The 18,909-nt window shown below is 37.7% G+C and overlaps 2 protein-coding genes across 6 annotated transcripts in view; both read left to right on the top strand.

Moving 5' to 3' along the window:
- Positions 1-6,268, top strand: part of LOC114152210 (adenosine kinase-like) — a 171,172-nt gene extending 164,904 nt beyond the window's left edge. For both annotated transcript variants that reach the window (XM_028030022.1, XM_028030023.1), the window contains exons 10-11: positions 5,165-5,251; positions 5,409-6,268. In XM_028030022.1, coding sequence (XP_027885823.1) covers positions 5,165-5,251; positions 5,409-5,533 — 212 coding nt within the window. In that variant the 3' untranslated portion in view covers positions 5,534-6,268. The remainder of the gene's footprint in view (positions 1-5,164; positions 5,252-5,408) is intronic.
- A 5,810-nt stretch (positions 6,269-12,078) lies between these two features.
- Positions 12,079-18,909, top strand: part of kat6b (K(lysine) acetyltransferase 6B) — a 30,568-nt gene continuing 23,737 nt past the window's right edge. Inside the window, exons 1-2 of one of the 4 annotated variants that reach the window (XM_028030017.1) lie at positions 12,079-12,484; positions 15,621-16,479. In XM_028030017.1, the coding sequence (XP_027885818.1) occupies positions 15,862-16,479 (618 nt within the window). In that variant the 5' untranslated portion in view covers positions 12,079-12,484; positions 15,621-15,861. Of the gene's footprint in view, positions 12,485-12,997; positions 13,697-13,775; positions 13,797-15,620; positions 16,480-18,909 lie in introns of those variants that run through there. The other 3 variants (XM_028030020.1, XM_028030018.1, XM_028030019.1) reach the window with 3 other exon arrangements.

The following is an 18,909-nucleotide window of genomic DNA, read 5'->3' as shown; positions in this document are numbered from 1 at the left end:
GTCATTCATTTTTCTTTTTTGTTTTTTACTGGAATTGCATTATTTTTTATGTATAATTCATTTAATTTACTTTTTACCAAACTGAAGGCTTTGAAAGTTATTTAATCCATAAACAGTGTGTTAAAGAGTAATTGTGTTGATTGCAGAGGTTTGAAACAAAAACAACTGAATTCAGAATCTGTATAATCGTCTCTGGTACAGGTTGCAATGACAGGGCGCTTTGCAAAACATTTTGTGGCAAATTCAAGAGTTATTATGATTTAAAAGATGCAACCAAACTGTTGACTTGAAAAGAGTCTACTCTGTTAACTTGCTAAAACCTGAACGAGGAAATAAGATAGAAATTCACAGATCTGTCTGTAAGTGATAAATCCAAATACTCTGATAGGTAAAAACAGTTTCAAAAGGAGTGATCATACATTTTATTTTGGAGCATGTTTAACTATTCACTTGCACTTTTAGGTGAATTTTGCAAAGAGAAATCATACTTAACCCCCTTTGAGTTTATTATAAAATGATTCATTCTGCCTGGACTTTTTCACATTTTGTCAAGTTATAACCACAATCTTCAATGTATTCAATTAGAATTTTGTGCTAACCTGGTTCTCAAATGTTTTTACGAATAAAAATATGTGCATTTTGTATTCAGCTCGCCTTCCTAGGGAGCAGTACATCTCATTTCAACATTAAATCTGCACTTGGAGTTGGTTTGGACATGAGTAAATATGTCTATTTGTCACCGTGATTAATATTGATAACTACTTTTAGACCAATCAAAATGGATCTGAAAGGGGCATAAACTTAGAAGTACATAATTTGTAAGAACCTACAAAAAAACTATGTGGTAAGGCACAAATGCTAGAAACTTTAGAACAATATGATTTATTCATTTCTACCAATTTTCGGTTGTAGTGTTGCAGCAACAAAATAATTGAGCGCTTTTTTACATTTGTTTTTGAAACCCAATTCAATAATGATAAATACATTCAGATATTTATGTGGCTAGATGGATAGAAACATTTATTTGAAGTGTTCCCAAACAGTTGAGCTGTGCAGGATGTAGACGGTTAGCAACACCTTTTACTGACAGTTCAGTTACGTTTTTTTCACGAATGTTCTGGGCTTATACTGTATTTGCACATAGACAAATGTCTCAATCTGTAACTTACTGCCTCAGTAATCAAGATGTAAAGCAGCCTGCTTTTTATTTGCATTCTTCAATCACAATTTAAATAGGTCTATGTTTAGACTTATAATAATAATCTCAAACCAATAATATAGATATTGAAACAGATATTTACTTTTAAACCAGATATTCATCTAATTAGATTTGAAGAACAAAAAAATTATTTACATGTATTTTCAATGGAAAATGCTTACCAGGTTACTTTGATACATTGCAGCTAATTGCCTTCAGAAGAATTAGCAAATAGTCAACATGTGTGCAATTTAATATCAGTATAAGTACAATAGAAAGATTAAAGTACAACTACCTGCAAAGACATGGCCGTCCATCATGACAGTTTTGGAGCAGCAGAGAGGCACAGCTCGATGTCGATGAGTTTTATAAACAAACTCCAAAAATCTTGATTTTTTATTTTTTAGCCAGGTTTTTGATAAGAAGTAAGTTGTTGCTGAAAGAAAGCTAATGTAGCACTATGTGTGGAGGAAAACAGACCTCCCTGAACACACCATCCCCACAGTGAAACATGGTGGTGGTACCATTATGCTGTGGGGGCTGTTTGTTTTTATTAGGGACAGAGAAGCTTGCCATAGTTGCTAGAAAAATGGATGGATCTTGGTACAGGAAAATATGGAAGAAACATAATTAGAGGTGGGGGAAGAACACAAATGCACAGCACTCTTTAAAGTTGTGTCTCATTTTGTTGGTTTGTTACATAAAATCAATCATTTTATTTAAGTTTGTGGTTAATATGTGACAAACCATCAAAGTTCTAATACTTTTAAGTACAAAGTTGAGAGTCCTGATGAGAGATAACCTGGCTGTGTTGAGCACCGGCCTCTGGAGAACAAGTGCAGCAGTTTCAGTCTTTTAAAGCATCCACAAAGCTCGTCGAATTAGCACGACCACATCTAACGACTTCAGTTCACTCAACAGCAGGATAACTGACAAGCTGAAATTTATTGTAAGCACGCATTTTACGTGTGGTTAATCATTTCAAGAGAGAGGAGGGCTCTCAGGCTTCATCTGTGGCCTTAATTAAACAAAGTCTTTATGCTGTTAATTAGCTGATCCTGAAAGGATTCTTGTTTTATTGTAATTTTTTTTTTATCAGTCAGCTGCTTCCTTTTTACAAGAATTAGTGCTGTTATGAAAACACCATTGAACTCTTTAATCTGCTACATTATTGATAGCTTTTCGCTACACATGGAGTTTCGTCAGCTTCGTTCATTGACATCAGGTGTTCAACTGCAGGTTTATCTCTTGCTCTTTAGGGCAGGAACTTTAATGTGTTAAAAAATTGATAAGGTGCGGTGTCTTATCTGCTGCTCAGATCGACTCTGAGCCCTTGTCACATAGCAGGGAGCCTCATTAAACAAAGTTTTTGTAGTTCTTTTCTATTTCATGTTCTCCTTAAACTCCCCGCGTCTCTTCTCAATAAGAGGTCTGTCAGCCTCCTCTTGTTACTTTCATCCACATGTCAGTCTTTTGTCTCCGACACCCTCTTGAAGGTTCACGTCTGCACCGGGGCCCTCGGATTGTTTGAAGATCGTGTGTGTGGTTTACATTGTTCTGACATAAGTTGCTGATTTAATGTCACTCTACACCTCAAGACTTTGTCATCTGGTAGATTTTTGTTCCTCTTCCTTCCACCCCTCTCTCCACTTTAAGCTGGAAGCGTCTTTGAAGTTCACACACTGCTGATAATTGAAGCAGTGTGTGATTTCAGCGTAATCCTCTGAAAATAATAAAAAGACTCTCATGTTATGGATTCAGTTTTAAAATGAAACCACTACACTGACCTCGCACTGCGGTTAATCCAAAACAGTAGGCGCGTAAAGCTTGTCCACGTCTGAAAAGTTAATATTTCCTCTAGATTTTCATCCATCTTCTATTTGGTCACTTATAGAAAAGAGTAACTTTTAAAAACATGTTGAGAATGATAGTTTCCGTCATGCTTTTTATTAAACTAATGACACCATCAGCATGAAATATTTGTGCTCCTGTGCGTAGTAATGGTAAACTGTCTATGATAGAATTTGTCAATGTTGAAGAGGCTAACCATTTGCCTAGAAGAAGCAATTTTTTATAAGCGCTTGTATTTGATTTTTTTTCAATACGTTGATGGTATTTTAAAAATAATTCATGTAGAAGTGAAAAGAAGTTAATATAAAAGTAGGCAAGACAGCAAGTTTTATCTAAGTGCCTTTCACAGACAAAATCCAGCAGAGAAATTGTGTCAAAACCCCAGAAAATTAAAGCTTTATCTGCAATGAAAGCTGGATTTACAAAGTAATGAATCAGGAGAGTTCAATACAAAAGTGAACCACGCCTTTCAGATTTTGATTTTTAAAAAATAAAAAATCTTGTTTCAATTTACTTCCATTTAACAATTTTGCACTGTTTTGTTTTGGTTTATAACATGGAACACCAGATAAATATATTGAAGTGTCGTAAAGTGATTGTTGGAAGATCATGTAAGGAAATAGTTTAACAGAAGAGACTTTTCACTGCTGCTCTCACTGATTGGTCAAACACACAGAACCACTCAAGACTTGCAAAGGAATGAACATTATAATATTGTTGCTGTTAGAAACTGAGCTGAAGAAAAGCTGACTTTGCTGTTAACAAACATTAATATTCAGCTGAAACTAACATAAGTACATATTAAATCACCTTATTGGTAAGAAAAAAACCTTGATTATGTACTGATTTCTTATCAGTTTTTTCCCCAGTGGCTGTGAGTAGTTATTGAAAGTGAAATGTTAGTTTTCTCATTATATAAAGTTCTTTCAGATGAGCTGTAGTTGTGAATATGTACAATATTAGTAAATCTGGATGTATTTTATATTTATATTTTATTATTTATCCTTTTTATTTATTTATTTTTCAGTCAACCATCTGGCTCTGGACAAACTAACCACTTCTAGCACTGACGCTCTCTAACTTTGCACATATTTGATCACCAAAGCTGAAAGAGTTTATCCCAAGGGGGGCATAAAAGTCCACACCAAGCATTAAGGTTGACAGGAGTGAGGAAAAGTAAAAACATTTTCAAGTGTGTGATGTGGGAAGCAGTTTTCTTTAGGAGGACGAACATCTGAGCGGCAGCATTGCTGTTAATCTAATCTGAGCTGTTCCAGATTCAAACTGTTTGTAGTTCAAAGATCTTCTAATATTTCACATATGATTATTCAAACTAAAAATGCTCTCACACACAGCAGAATGTTATCCTCAGCTAAGTGATTACTTAACATTATTAATCTCAGGAAATCACAAACAAACTTTAATGCATTTATTGTAATTTTATGTGCTAAAGCAAAATACAAAGTGGTTCATAATTATTCTGTGGAAGGAAAATGATACGAGGTTTTAACTGGTTTTAGAAATAAAAAAAATTAACAGTGTTCTCTGCATTGCTTTTCACTCCCGCTTATAACAATACACCTGTACAAGAAGAAAAGTGACCCGCGCACAGCCAGAACTCTTTTAGACATGAAGGTTGCATCATGATGCTGTGGAGATGCTTTTCTTCAGCAAGGATAGAAAAACTGGTCAGAGTAGAGGGGAAGCTCGATGAAACTGAAAACAGCAACATCCTGCAAGAAAACTGCTTTATAGGCCGCAAAGGACTTCACATCGGACCGAAGGGTCATCCTCTTCCAGAATAAAGAGTATATGGCAGGGATTTAAATGTCTAATCTGACATTTGAGGTATTTTGCAAAGAAAAACTGTGGAATTAGTCATTGCACATCAGGCATACAAGAATTCATTTGTGAAATGTTGCATTTAACCATGTATCATTTTCATTCTTTTTTATAATGTTCTCTACCTTAAGTTGATTTATCCCATTATCTTCATTGAAATACATTGAATTGTGTGGTTTTAATGTGAAAAGCTAAATGGCTATAAATACTTTTGCACTGTAAAGAGAATTAGAGGCGTTTCAAGTAACTATCACTATTACTTCCTGACCACAGGTGATGAAGTGACCATGTTTCCCGTTTTGGACATCGACCAAAATGACATTGTAGACACCAACGGAGCAGGAGACGCCTTTGTTGGAGGTATGAAATTGTATGCTAATCAGCTTTACATAGAGCTTCCATCACATGGGCCTTGTTCAGGAAACAGAACTGTGTGCATGGCTAAAACGTAATAAAATCAGATTTATTCTGAACCTTCTGATTCTGATAAGTTACCTCAGTTGCTCTTCTTCCTCAGGATTCCTCTTTGCACTTGTCCAAGAGCAATCATTGGAGGAGTGCATCCGGGCCGGACACTATGCAGCCAACGTGATCATCAGACGGGTCGGATGCACTTTCCCAGAGAAACCGGATTTTCACTGATTAATCCGATCTGTCACTCCCACAAGATGCTTACTGTACCGATTTATACTCTTCAGGATTTTACGTGTATTTTTCTATTTCCTCTGACTGACATTTTGAAAATAATTGCTGCGGCTTGATGGATTTATCGAGCCATGAAAAGCAACGGAGATATTATAATGCAATTCAAACAATGTACTAGCATCGGACATTGGAAAATGTTCATAGGAAAAGCCGCATTCCAGCAGAAGCTGCCATTTGAGAATCAACAACTGAATACCTGAATAGCTGATAAGTTTGAATCAGTAACGTAGACACTGTCTTGGTCCTTTGTCCATAATCTTTAAGGAATAGTTTGAAGGTATTTCATAATATAATTTAAATATATATAAGAAATTGATCAATGTCTGAGAAATGTATCATAGTGTGAGGACATTTCAAGTGTTTCTCAGTAGTTATTCTAAGATGTGGTTTCTTGCTCCCTTATCTGAGAATTGCTGCTAACTTGTGACCACTAAATGCAAATGAACAAACAGCATTACAATCCACTTCTCAACTGTTGCTCAGTGGTTTTATGAACAGTTATCAATTTGCCAGTAGGCTGTTGGTGGCACTTCTGTCTTTGAGTTTTTGACTCATGAAGAGGTAATAGTAATGCAGAAGAGGTATGTTTACAGCCGTATCCATAATTATTGGCCCCCTGGTGAAAAGTTGTAAAAACCGTCAAAATAAATGTATTGCAGCAGCATAATGTCACACAATTCCTTTCTTTATTCTAAAAAAAAATCAACCCTTATTTTGGTAAATTTAGAATGTTGGTGACTGGTGAACCATTTTGGTGTTGGTTTCACTCTTGTTTTTTGCTGACAGATCCAATGATGATAAACTTGTTGTTTATCATCATTGGATGATAAACAACATCATCCAATGATGATGTTGGAAGAAGCATGCCTAGATTTCCATTTAAAATATCTCAATAATTTAATGATTTCATGCATACCACCACAAAATCAGATATTTCCTAACAATGGATATTTTTTCCTTGTTGAATAAATATATTGAAATTAAAGGTTGAGTTTTCTTAATTGTTTAATGTACAATTATGCTGCTGCAATAAAAGCTTAATTTATTTTAGGACTTTTTACAGAGCTTTATTGTGTGTGTGCATAAGCGCAGAGGGCCCTGTCGTGGTGTGAATAGTGAATTCAAGCTAGCACTGTACAAAGCGTCATCATTGATGCCTGTTGGTAAAAATGTTATTATTCAATTTTAAAAAAATATTCCCTTGATTTGCAGTTTGGTGCTGCAGACATCATTGATAAATTACGACTATTGACTGCTTCCCATTTCTTATGGAGCACATATCATTTAGCAATTTTTCTTTTTCAACTGAAAATACAAGAAAAGTATAAGAGTGAAAACGTTAAATTTTGGAACACCGAACTTTGTCAACAGCGCAGAACGCCCCAAGAGCAAAATAGTGATTGCAATGTCTCCAGCTTTAGGTTAATGCAATGAAGTGAAGACTTTTGTAGAGAGTCATCAAGTGATGAGGAGGAATTCAAGAGACATGTTTGGACCGGCAGCTTGGATATCTTACAATCTGGCACCCCTCTAAAGGATTTAAAAGCACGCTGTCTGAAGCCCACAGTGGAGTTTTACTGCTTGTTACAAAAACTATCAGAAGTCAAAATTTTCTCTGCACATTCAGTCTATATTTTACTCATGAGGGTTAAAGTACAACACAGTGATGTGTCAAAATATCTGAGTTATTCTAACGAAACTGTTGGCACATCACAGAAGAAGAGAAGAAGTCAGAATGGAAGCTAGTAATGTGATAGAAGCCACGCTAAAGGTAAAAACATCTGCAGGATGAAGAACTATCTTACCAGAACTTTATGCTCACAAACAACACCCACAGTTTTTTCTATTGTGGTATGACAGTGGTTTCCCTGTTCCAACTATGGCATGAACTGTGCTACATCCTCTTCTCTTATGTTTGGGGCCTTTTATTCTGTTAGAACCAAGATTCTGGGTGTTGCATAATGCTAGATGTAAAACAGCTGTTTTTGGTGTGTGATGAAAAATTCATCTTTCACTTTAATGGAATTCACCCACAGTTTTTGTATAGATATACTCTATCTGTATCTTTTTTTTTTTATCAAGAAAACGGTCTATGTCCTACATCACAATCAATAGTTAATCTGACAGTGGTGTTTCAGATGTAAGATCATCACCCAAAAATGGTGTCCAGGTGCAAAAATGGTTTTTAAAATTTCTTTTCTTCCTTGAAAAACAACAAAAGCCTCATTATGTCTCAATTTCATACTTTGCACATTTATAGATTTTATGGCTCTAAAACATGATGACATTTTCACTTTCAGAAACAATAGAACCAAACAGGAAGTAATTGTTTTGTTTGTACAGAAACAAGAAAAACCACATTAGTCTTGTCTCGACCAACACAAAGTCAGATTTAATATTGATTTCTTAAAGAAACAGGTGAACCTTCCTGAAATATACCATACAACGCACAGATAATTTGTAAAGTTTCTTTATTTCATTTAATCAGCAAGGTATCCCACTCTAACATCATGGTCATTGTATCCTGGAACTGCTCGAGTCGACCCAGCCTCCCCCATCACTCCCATAGCTAGCTGGGGTCCAAACTGGACTCTGTGTCTGCAGGGCAGCAGGAGATCATTTTTCTCAGTTTAAGGGATTAGCGGTTGCTCTTCGCCACGACCATTAAAGGGACCTGAAAATTAGCCTGATCCTTCGTACCCAGCTGTGCCGTCGCTGGGGGTTGGAGACAGGGATCAGAGGGCCCCCACCCTCCACCCCCACCCGCCAGCAGAAACTGTTGGGCAATGTCTCAAGTGTTTGAAATAATTCAACACTCATCTGTTCCAATGTGAAGTGAGAATACCCGTTTTTACTCTTATTGAACTACTTGTTATATCCTGTATCTTTTTTTGTTGCCTTTGCATACATATTAACCCAGATCATACAGGTTAAAAAGACTTTCTCCTGCCGAAGTGTTACTAACAACTCTGATTCTTTTTTTAATCAAACCTTTTTTTATTTAAAGGATTTCCACAGATGCGCTTTGAAAAGGTCCACCATTCTGATTGGACAAGACTCCATGGCAGCTGGTTCATTTGCTTCTCAAGATGACAGATGGCAAAACACAAACACAAAAAGAGGGAGAGCCATGATTAAGTAATGAGGATGCCTGCCACAATGAGGGAAACTACTTTTCTCACTTTCTCCAACAAACTTTGGCCCTGCTCAGTGCACACAAATGAAAAACAAACTTGAGAGCATTTAGCATTTTATCACGCTCTGTGATTTAGGAAGACCTTTAACAAATAGTGATGCTTGGTCTGCAATATCTCTAATTTTCATTCTTTGGCCGAAACTTCACTTTTCCATTACAATAAATTTTGATTTTGTGACATTTGTCTACAATAGTTATTTCACCAGCATATATAGTTGTTGTTAACACTAATGAAGATAATAATAATGCTTGCAAAGGAGTAACTGGGGTCCTGGCCAGTGTTTTGCCCCGCAGATGGGCAGCAGTGTTTGTGAACACCAGTGTGGCAGTTGGCAGGGATTGAGGGGGGGGGATGGGCCGACTGCTATGGCACATGCTCCAATTCAAATTATCCCTGGACCCTTGCAGCAGTGGAGAACCTGCTGGGGCCTAGGGTGGCATTCATTACAGCCAGACACTGGCAGTTTTTTTTTTTTTTCCTCTGGTCAGTCGCTCTTTATTACGACCCCCAACCCACAAAAGCTTCAGATTCAAATTCTCTTTATTCATATTTCACCTGCTTAAACGTTTTCTAAATTGACAATTTTGTTGACTGAATCGTTTGGTCGATTTGCATAAATTTCAGTAGATGAGTAGCAGAAAACATGACAAATGCTGCAGTTCAATAAAAACATGTAGATAATGACAAGAATAGCCAATCCTGATTATGTGCGCTGATGAGGGAGCTTCAATTAACGTTGAGCGATATCCACTCAAAAACATCAGGAGTGTAAACTCACCAGTCACTTTGTTAGGTACACCTGTTAAATTGTTTAACAAAGTAGGGGATCAGCCAGCAATATGGCTGCAATTTAATGGACTTCAGTATTGTGACTGACTGAGTTCCAAACTGAGCATTAGAACAGGAAATAACCAGAAGTTTCTAGTAATATAACTTGACAACAAAAGTAAATAAAATACTTTTTCAATCTTTAATGTTGCAGTGTCTGGTAAGGATTACATTAGGACACCCCACATTTAATCCTATTTAAAATGGCTAATATTATACACAGGCACATCACACCAGAAACACACAATTAAAAGAGTGTTACTCAGCATTTTGAAAAAGGCTTTCCATATTTAAAACTCAAATGTTTACTTGGTGCAACCCTGACTACTGAAGTGAGGTTGAAGACGATGATGAGGCTGAAAGAACTGTTTGTGGCCTTCAGAAAGAAGATTTTAGGAGCTTAGAAGTCTGGTAAGGGATTTAAAGAAGATTCAAAGGATTTTTAAATCAGCCAATCCGCTGTCTGAATGCAAGAGAATCTAAAGAACTGCCAACATGCCTACGTTTGGTCCTCCAAGCAAACTTACCTTAAGAACAGACTGAAAGGTGCTAAAAGAAGTCTAAAAAATCCCTAAAATGTGATCACTGAATATACTGCAGGCTCTCGCTACTGCTGATATTCTTGTGCAATCAGAAAGATAATATGCAAGTTAAACTTTCATTGAGTGTGCAAGGAGGAACCTTGATCTCTGAGAAAAACATGAAAGCCAAAGCAAATTTTGCCAAAGAGAAGAATATGGACTAGGACTTCTTGAGTACTGTTCTAGGAGAGATGAATCTGAAATTGACATACCAGTATATCCACTGATGACTGGCTGACAACTAAGAAAATCCCTGGTTCTGTCAAAACGCACATCTTCATATCATTGAGATGCTGTGGGGTGGTTTGAAAAAGGCTATTCATGCAAGAAATCCCTCAAACAACTCACAGCTGAAAATAAAGAGTGGTGCAAACTTTTTTTTTGTCAAAATACACATCTTTTTGTATTACTTTGTAATGACTACAACAAAGTAAATTGGTGCTTACCTGGAAATAAATTACTTTCTCTAGTAATAAATTAAAAAAAAGATTAGGCATGATGTGAATGTTTCTTTTGGAGAAACTGAATTTTAAGTTGGGTGCACTAATTTTTTTCAACTAACTGTGTGTGACTTGTGTGGACGATAATACCTTGTTGATGTCAAAGGAAAACGGTCAGACCAGTTTAGGATTATAGAAAGACAACAGTTCAGATGCACATTCAATAGAAACAAAGTATGTGGAATTTGTCTTCCACAAGAAATCCCTGAACACACAACATCGTATCCTTTACACGGTTGCAGAAAAAGAGTGCCATCCTGGTTGTCTCTTCTGTTAACTAACAAAAGAAAAACTTAAGTAATACACAGTTTACATATTCACCAAACTTGGACAATAAGAGACTGGAAAAGGTTTCCTAGTCTGATGAGCATCAATTTCAAATGTTATAATCAAAGGTCAGAATTCAGTGTAAACAACATGAAAGCATAGATTTAGTCTGTCAGTCCTGGTGCTACGGTTTGGAGGTTGTTAACCATTTCCATTCGTTTAATGACTTCCCTGTACACCAACGACCTCGACAGTGATCCAGCGTCAATCCAACAAATCACCTTTGGGGTGTGGTAGAGCAGGAGATTCACATCACGGATGTCCATCTGAGAAATCTGATCGCTACTGTGTGGTACTGTCATTAACTTGAACCAAAATCTCTGAGGAATGTTTCTGACCACTTGTTGAGTCTATGCCACAAAGAGTCAAAGCAGTTCAACCTTGGACTAGGAAATGCACCTATTTAAGTAGCCAGTGAGTGCATTTAGTATTCATCAGAAGTTTATGAGAGCTCAACTGTTGTAAAATCAAAAATACTGATAACTATTTGATCTGGGTGCAGATAAGTCTACCTTTGGGTCTGGATCCTTCTTTTTTTCTTGCGTCAACTGTCGACCCTCTTGATGGCCAAATGACAAGATTATTAACAAGTGTGCTAGATTATTTAAATTAGTCACTAAATGGGTCTCTACAGGAGAGAAAAGCTTTCATTTGGGCTCCTCATCCAGCACTGTGTATGTGTTTGTTATCTGATGAGAAGTAACCAATTATCTCTCTAATTACATCCGCATTACTGCATGAGAAATGAGCTTTCTGGTATTTCTTTTGCTGCAAGAGAGATGAGTGAAGGGAGCACTGATGTAGAAACTGAAAAATGTAATCATACATTAGCATTATTGCTATTGCTGTTGCTCTATCTTCAGCTCAGTGGAGTTAATTACCTGATTAGGGCGTTAAATACCCCTTATGTCAATTGTAGGAAATAGCTTCTTTAAAAATGAAAAGTAACCCTATCATATTTACATAAATGGAAGTTTAAAATGCCCTTTGGGAATTAATGTTAATAGGTGTTACATAAATAATAAAAAGAAAAAAAGATAAGTAGCAATATGTTATGCAGGCTATAAGAAAAGTGTGAAAATGTTAAGTGGGAGAGAAAAAAATTAAAATTGACAATATCATTGTGAGGAGCGCACTAAAAAAGGGGCGACGGTCCGCTACGCTGAAGTAAAGGGATGTCTACAGTGGGAGAGGAAGAAGAAGAAGGGGGAGGGTACCACTTTGTCACAGGCTGCTATGTAGATTAACCTTTCAATTAGTTGTTATCAGGTCCTCTCCATGTCTCGGCGAGAGCTTTCCAGCCTTCGCTTTTAACACGTCCAAAAAAAAAAAAAAAAAAAAAAAAAAAAAAAAAAAATCCCACGAAATCGCTCGGATACGTCGCTTCGCATTTTACCCCATTCGACGTGATAAAGAAGAGGAGTACCCGAGAGAGAGGGGGGAAAACTTGAAGAGGTAAACTACCAGCAAATATTTACCGTAGCGTCTGCTCTTTTATTTTATATCTACAGATACGCGTTCGTCTTCGCGCTAAACTTGGCGTTAATTAGTTCTTCTCCGCTACAGCAGAGTGGGTTTGCGCGACATCTAAGGAAGACGATGTATATGTTTTAAAAGAGATTGTGAATGTAATATATGGGAGTCGAGAGTTGAAGCTGAAAAAATATGGGGCTGACGATACATAACTGAGAGAAGCGGTGTTAACTTGTATTCCCCTGCTGAACGTCTTTTCTTCCTCCGGGCTCTTACTATTTCTCCTCCTGGGGAGGCATTTGATAGTTAACGGTGATAAACGTGACGTTAATAATTCCACTTTTTCTCCTTATTATAATTATTTTATCAACAAATTGTGTGCATTTATAACCCGTCTTGTACGTCATACAGTTTGAACGTTAAATATCTTACAGGAGGAGGAAATATAAAGAAACCGAACAAGGATAAAGACGCGACAGCTTGGGTACATTTTTATTTATGTTGATTTTATTGTGCTATGTAGCGCTACCTGGAAGTGCTAAAATAAATTAAACGCGTTCCGCTTTAAGTCAGTGCGTTTTTATGCAAACAAATGATCGATTTAACAAACAGCCAATTAAAGTCTAAAATGATCCAAATCACTTTCAAGTGTAACCAACTGTTTCAAGGAGGAATCCGAGTAAAGGTGGGCCGATGTTAAACGCCGCGCAAATGAGGTTAAATATTTATTCCAGCCGGTTTACGTACGTTACCACGCGTTTGTAACTTATTAACAACCCGTTTATGTCCACTTAAGCCGTAAAATTCGGCGTTTTTTACGGGCGTTTAGAGGTGAGTGCTATCGATTCATCACCAGAGGCACCTTAAGAGGCGGGTTAACAGAGTGAAGTGACAGATCACACAGCCAGTGACGTGCCTCTCGGAGTGAGCTCATACATAAAGATTGACGTGCGCTTTATCAAACCAGGGATCGGATCTCGCCTTTACAGCCAATATTGAAGTTGCTAGGGAGGGCGCATTAGCGTTAGGTGAGGTTTAATGAGACTCCATTGGATTGTAATCAGCGTCATGTCGGATTCATGTAAACTACAACATTGTAACAAAATGGCGACCGCTAGTTTAGGTGACATCGGGGGTAAAGCTGGCAGCACTTGACGTTTAACAGCCCAACTCGGCGGAGCGCGACTCACGGGGGTTTGTTACGCAGCTATTACTGCTTTTCTTCTCCTTTCTTCGGATAAACGGCTCCGTGGGGGGGGGGGGGGAAACATGGTGTCGGAGCAGCTGTCAGGATGTGAGCATTGATTATACGGGTGTCATTAAGGCTCGCGCTGATCTGGTTGCTCGTTTGTCGAGCTGTCAAAAAGTGTCGCGCGGACATCTAACGGTTAAAACTTTGGCTTGTTGTTCTGCTTTCTCCATTTTATGTATTTTTAAACCGCACACTTAACGCAGTTGTGTTTTATTTTGTTTTCTAAAATAACGCGCTGTTGACATAAATGTAAACTTTCGAAGAAATCTCAAACCGAAAATATGGATCTGTCGAAGACAGCGAGCAGTTTTCCACGGGTCATGAGAAGTTTCTAGATAGCTGTCATAGTGTGAATAACTTGCCCTTTTTATTTGAGAAAACGGTCTCTTTTGAATTGGACATCTGGTTTGGTGTGCGGATTATGGTGTCAGACTACGGATTAAGTCACTTTGATTTCCTTAGCAGCAGCCATGACAGCGCCTGCATCTGTTTTTATCCATCTGTTTCTCATGTGTTAGCACATCTTTAAAAAGTCCTGCATTCCTTAGCTGTAACCTTTTTATACTACATGGCTGGTGTTAATGTTTAGAAATCAGGGCATCTGATGTGCTTGTTTTATTCATACCTAACATAACATGTTATGATCACCAGCCCCTTGCAAAAGTGTTCACACCCCTGGAACATCTCCATATTTTCTCAGCAACCACAAGATTTAATATATTTTCAATGATGCATTGTTTCTGTTGTGGACCAATGCAAAGTGGTGCATACTTGTGAAGTGGAGGGAAATTGATGCATACTTTTCATTTTTTATACAAATAAAAATCTGTATGTAAAGTATGCCATTCAGTTGTGCTCAAATTTTATAAATCTGGAAAATTAAATGTTTGCACATTCTTCAAAATATCTTAAGTCATATGTGATAAACAACAATTTCCATTGATTCTCTTTTAGACTTAGATCCAGACTTTGACTAAACCATTTGAAGGCATGACATTGCTTTAACCTAAGTGACTCAATGGTTTCTTAGGTTGTGTTAAGGGTAGTTGTCCTGTTGAAATGTGAACCTCAGCCTCAGTCAGCAGTCTTTTGCAGCTTCTAACAGGTGTTTTACCAGGAATGCTCTATATACTTGCTTATTTCATTGCTTTATCAACTCTCATCAGCTTCCCAGTCCCTATTGAATAAAATCAGCATGATGCTGCCACTACCCTGAGGGGTTTTAGTCCAGGCTAATATGCAGTTCTTGATTTCCACTGCACAGTTTTTCACACAGCCCAAGAAGAAAAATGTGCTCTCATCTGACCAAAGAACCACATGTTTACAGTGTCCCTAAGTGGCTTGTGAAACAGTGCAGACAGTATTTTTATGGCTTTCTGTCAACAATGACTTTCTTTTTGCTACTCACCTATAAAGGCCAGATTTGTGATGTGCACAACGAATATTGTTTTTATAACATGACCCTGGTTTGAACTTCTCAAAAACTGTAACCTAACCTGGCTGGTGTGTTCCTTGTTTTGTGGCTCACTAATGTTCTCTAACAAACATCCGAAACCTGTTAGATTACACTACAATCAGGTGTACTCTATTTATTAATTAGGAAACCTCTGAAGCCAGTTTATTGCACTGCATTGTATTTAGTGCTGTCACAATAAAGCACACTTATAGATTTGTATACATAAAAAGTTTTGAACACTGTTTTAAATTTCTACCATTTAACTATTATGTACTACTTTGTGTTGGTTTGTCACCAATCAGTTTATAGCTGATTTATACCAAACATACCATAGATGTGAATATTGTGCATATTGTGAATAGTAATTAAATTGCCTCAATATTCATTTGTTTTTCTGTTTTATTTTGCAGATTTGATCTCGGATTTTAATACAGACCTATTCCAGGTCATGTGATACCTACACCAGTGTGGAATTTACTCGTGCCAACTTTTCCTCAAGCTCACCCTTGGAACCTGAGGACATATTTCTGGATGCTTTTGTGGAACCTAACTTCCTGACCTTTTACCTAAGGATGTGGATGTACCTCGCTTTCGGCTGCAGAAAGAGGGAATCTTTATGGATCACGTTTCTGTGAGGCTTATTGTTCAACCATGGTAAAACTTGCAAACCCTCTCTACACGGAGTGGATTCTCGAAGCAATACAGAAAATTAAGAGGCAAAAGCAGAGGCCTTCTGAGGAGCGAATTTGTCATGCGGTGTCCACGTTGCATGGACTGGACAAGAAGATCGTCCTGGAGCAGTTGGAATTAAGTGTTCATGATGGCTCTGTCCTTAAGGTTACAAATAAAGGAAGCGCCTCCTACAAGGACCCAGGAAACCCTGGAAGAATCGGATCAATATTGCCTGCAAATGCACCTTTGCCGTCAAAGGAATCTATATGGAATTCAAGTGATCTGCGCCATATCGATTGGAATAAAATACTCAGGAGGGCCATCGAGGGTCTGGATGATACCCATGGCTCCTCACTTAAGAACATTGAGCGATATCTGAGGAATCAGGACGATCTGTCAGAAGTTGTTGATAATTCCGCTTTCCGTCAGAGGTTGCGGCTAGCCGCTAAGCGGTCAGTCAACAATGGCAGGCTGTTAAAAAACGGCCCTCGGTATAAACTCAGCCATGGCAGCGTGGAGGGAAGGAACTCCAGGTGTCCAAGTGCTTCCCCCTTGGTCCTGTCATCAGTGACACTCCTCCCTCATGAGCGCGAGCAGGTATACACACCTTGACCTTTGCACTCTCACTCATTTACTTCAAGGTAAAAAAACTTTAAAAAAGAATTTTTCAACAGTTAATTTTTCAGTGATGCAAAGAGCAGTATCCCTAAAGGCCAGGGACATTTATGAGTCTTTGAAGTAAGGTTATGTTTAAAAAAAATGCAAACAGCTAAAATCTTACTTGCAGTACAGGAGTCTTTTGGTTCAACTCCAGATTAGTAGGTCCAAGTGGGTAAAGCGAGGAGGATCTGTGCATCCTGAAAAAGTCTTAAATTCAAAGTCAAGGTCTAAAATATTCATTACAAAAGTTAAGTTGGCCTTAAACATGTGAATCACAGATCTTAAATTTTGTGGTGACAATACTATTAAATCGCTCATATTCAATGTAGTTTTTTTCTCATCAGACTTTTCCATCAGGCAAATGTTTGTGTCACTTTTGAGTCACTTCTTCATTGTGTTGTGTGACTCAAGGCGGTTGAGACTACTGGTAGCTATCTGCTAATTTACACTTGCTAGCTAGCAAATGTATATTAGCAGCTATGTTAGGAGGAATTATTGGTTCTGGTTCCTGGAGTGGAAATGGAGGGAAGAGAAAAACTAGCTATCTAAAATAAAAGGCTAGCAAGCTCGCTTTTTTGCCTCTGTCAAAGGTTAAGTGGAAATTTGTCACCATTAGGGTGGACGACGTTCATCTTCGCCATTGGATCACTTCTGTTGCCAACCCAAACGATGCTACATTCATTCTATGCAAAAAAAGGACTAAAGAAGTCTTAAATTTGGTGAAATTGGTGAAACCTGCAGAAACAATGAGTGAGAGAGGTGGCCAAGACCAAAACTGACTTTTATTGTCTTGAAACAACTTCAGCCCACTTCCGAGAGAAGATGGGGGTCAGAATGGATGCACCACCAATAATCAACCTGAGAGCTTAACATTTAAAGCATACTTATCAGTGGGGGTGACTACCTCATGTAAAAGTAACGCTCTTCCTCTGGAATCTTTGAGCCACTGCTGCTTTGAACGGTACCACAGGGAAGAAGTGTTCTCTTTAAGGGTTAGGTTAGTGTCATGAAACCAGCAACCAATAAAAAAAATATGACAGCCATATTTAAAGCTCCTGAGTTAGCTTTGATTTTCACCTGCCTAATTGAAGACAAAAAAGCAAGAAAACCACTGAGCTTCAAAATTAATACAAAGTTAATTAGCATTGGTGAATTGGAACATGAGCTCACATTCTATTTCCTGCTGGCATTTGTCATGGAGTTTGATTGGATGAATGCACCGCATAGAACAGCCCTTACAGCTGATATGTGATGCTAGCTGCATAAATGCCATCTTCGATTCAGTGCTTAGACGCTGCCGGTCTTTTAAAAATTAGGTTATTGAATCCTCCTCTAATCATAGTGTTGAACTGCCTCTTGTAGCTGTGCTGGTGCTGATTAGAGTTTAGCTGCTTATGAAATGTTCACAACCACAGGATATTGCTTAAAGCAGCGTGAATAAATGAAGTTGATGATAATGGGCTAGTTGTTTGAAGTCACATTAGGATAAAAGTGTGATCTATGTAATCTAGTACTGATAAATTCACACATTTTTGCTGGTTTTCGGCTGTGGAAACCAAGCTACTTCTTTTTCTTGATTGAACCAGTTGACCACTGACAGTAACTCTATATAAACTACCACAGGATTTTGGGGGATTTTTTAAAATGGTAGAGGTCCTCTTCAGTCTTTATCTACTAACCAACCTTTATCTTCAGCTTCAAGGTCTAGCTAATCTTAATTTGTACTTAACAAAGATACTAAAGCAGCTATACATGGAAGGTAGGATACCGATGCTACAATCTGAACAAATCTGGTCCACAAGGGATGATGTGGTGCAGGTTTAGATGTTTCCCTGCTCAAACACAGCTGACTTAAATGAGGGGATCATTAGCAAGCAGCTGCACAACTTGAAAACAGGCTTAGGGTTTAATTTAATGATTTGAATCAGGTGTTGGAGCAGGGGCACATCTAAAATTTTTAGGATGTGCTTTTGAGGACCAAATTGGCCCACCTTTGTTTCGAAATCAAGTAGAAAATATTTAGAGCAATGGCCATTGCTTTCTATTTGTCTTGCTAGTTTTTGATAAAGTCTCACATAAAAACAAGCGTCCATGACATCACATAATACAGCTGTTCAGATTTCTTTTCTCCTTATTTCTGTTTTAAACCAAATGCCCCCTTCAGAGGTGTTTATCGTTACCTGCTGATCAGCTTGACTCATGTGCCTCTTGTGATGTCATCCACCCAAATACAAGCAAAGAAGAATTATTTTTAACAAAACCTGACTTTAAACGTCTTACACTTTCCCTTTTAAAATGCACTGCAAGGTTGTGAAAGGTAAGGTTTTGTTTTTTTTCCAAAATTAATTTAAAGCCTGGATAGAGTTT

This window comes from Xiphophorus couchianus, chromosome 10 (assembly GCF_001444195.1).
Source record: "Xiphophorus couchianus chromosome 10, X_couchianus-1.0, whole genome shotgun sequence".
In the NCBI taxonomy this organism is placed as follows: Eukaryota; Metazoa; Chordata; class Actinopteri; order Cyprinodontiformes; family Poeciliidae; genus Xiphophorus; species Xiphophorus couchianus.
Note: the sequence above shows the minus strand (reverse complement) of the source record. Positions and strands in the feature narration are given on the sequence as shown.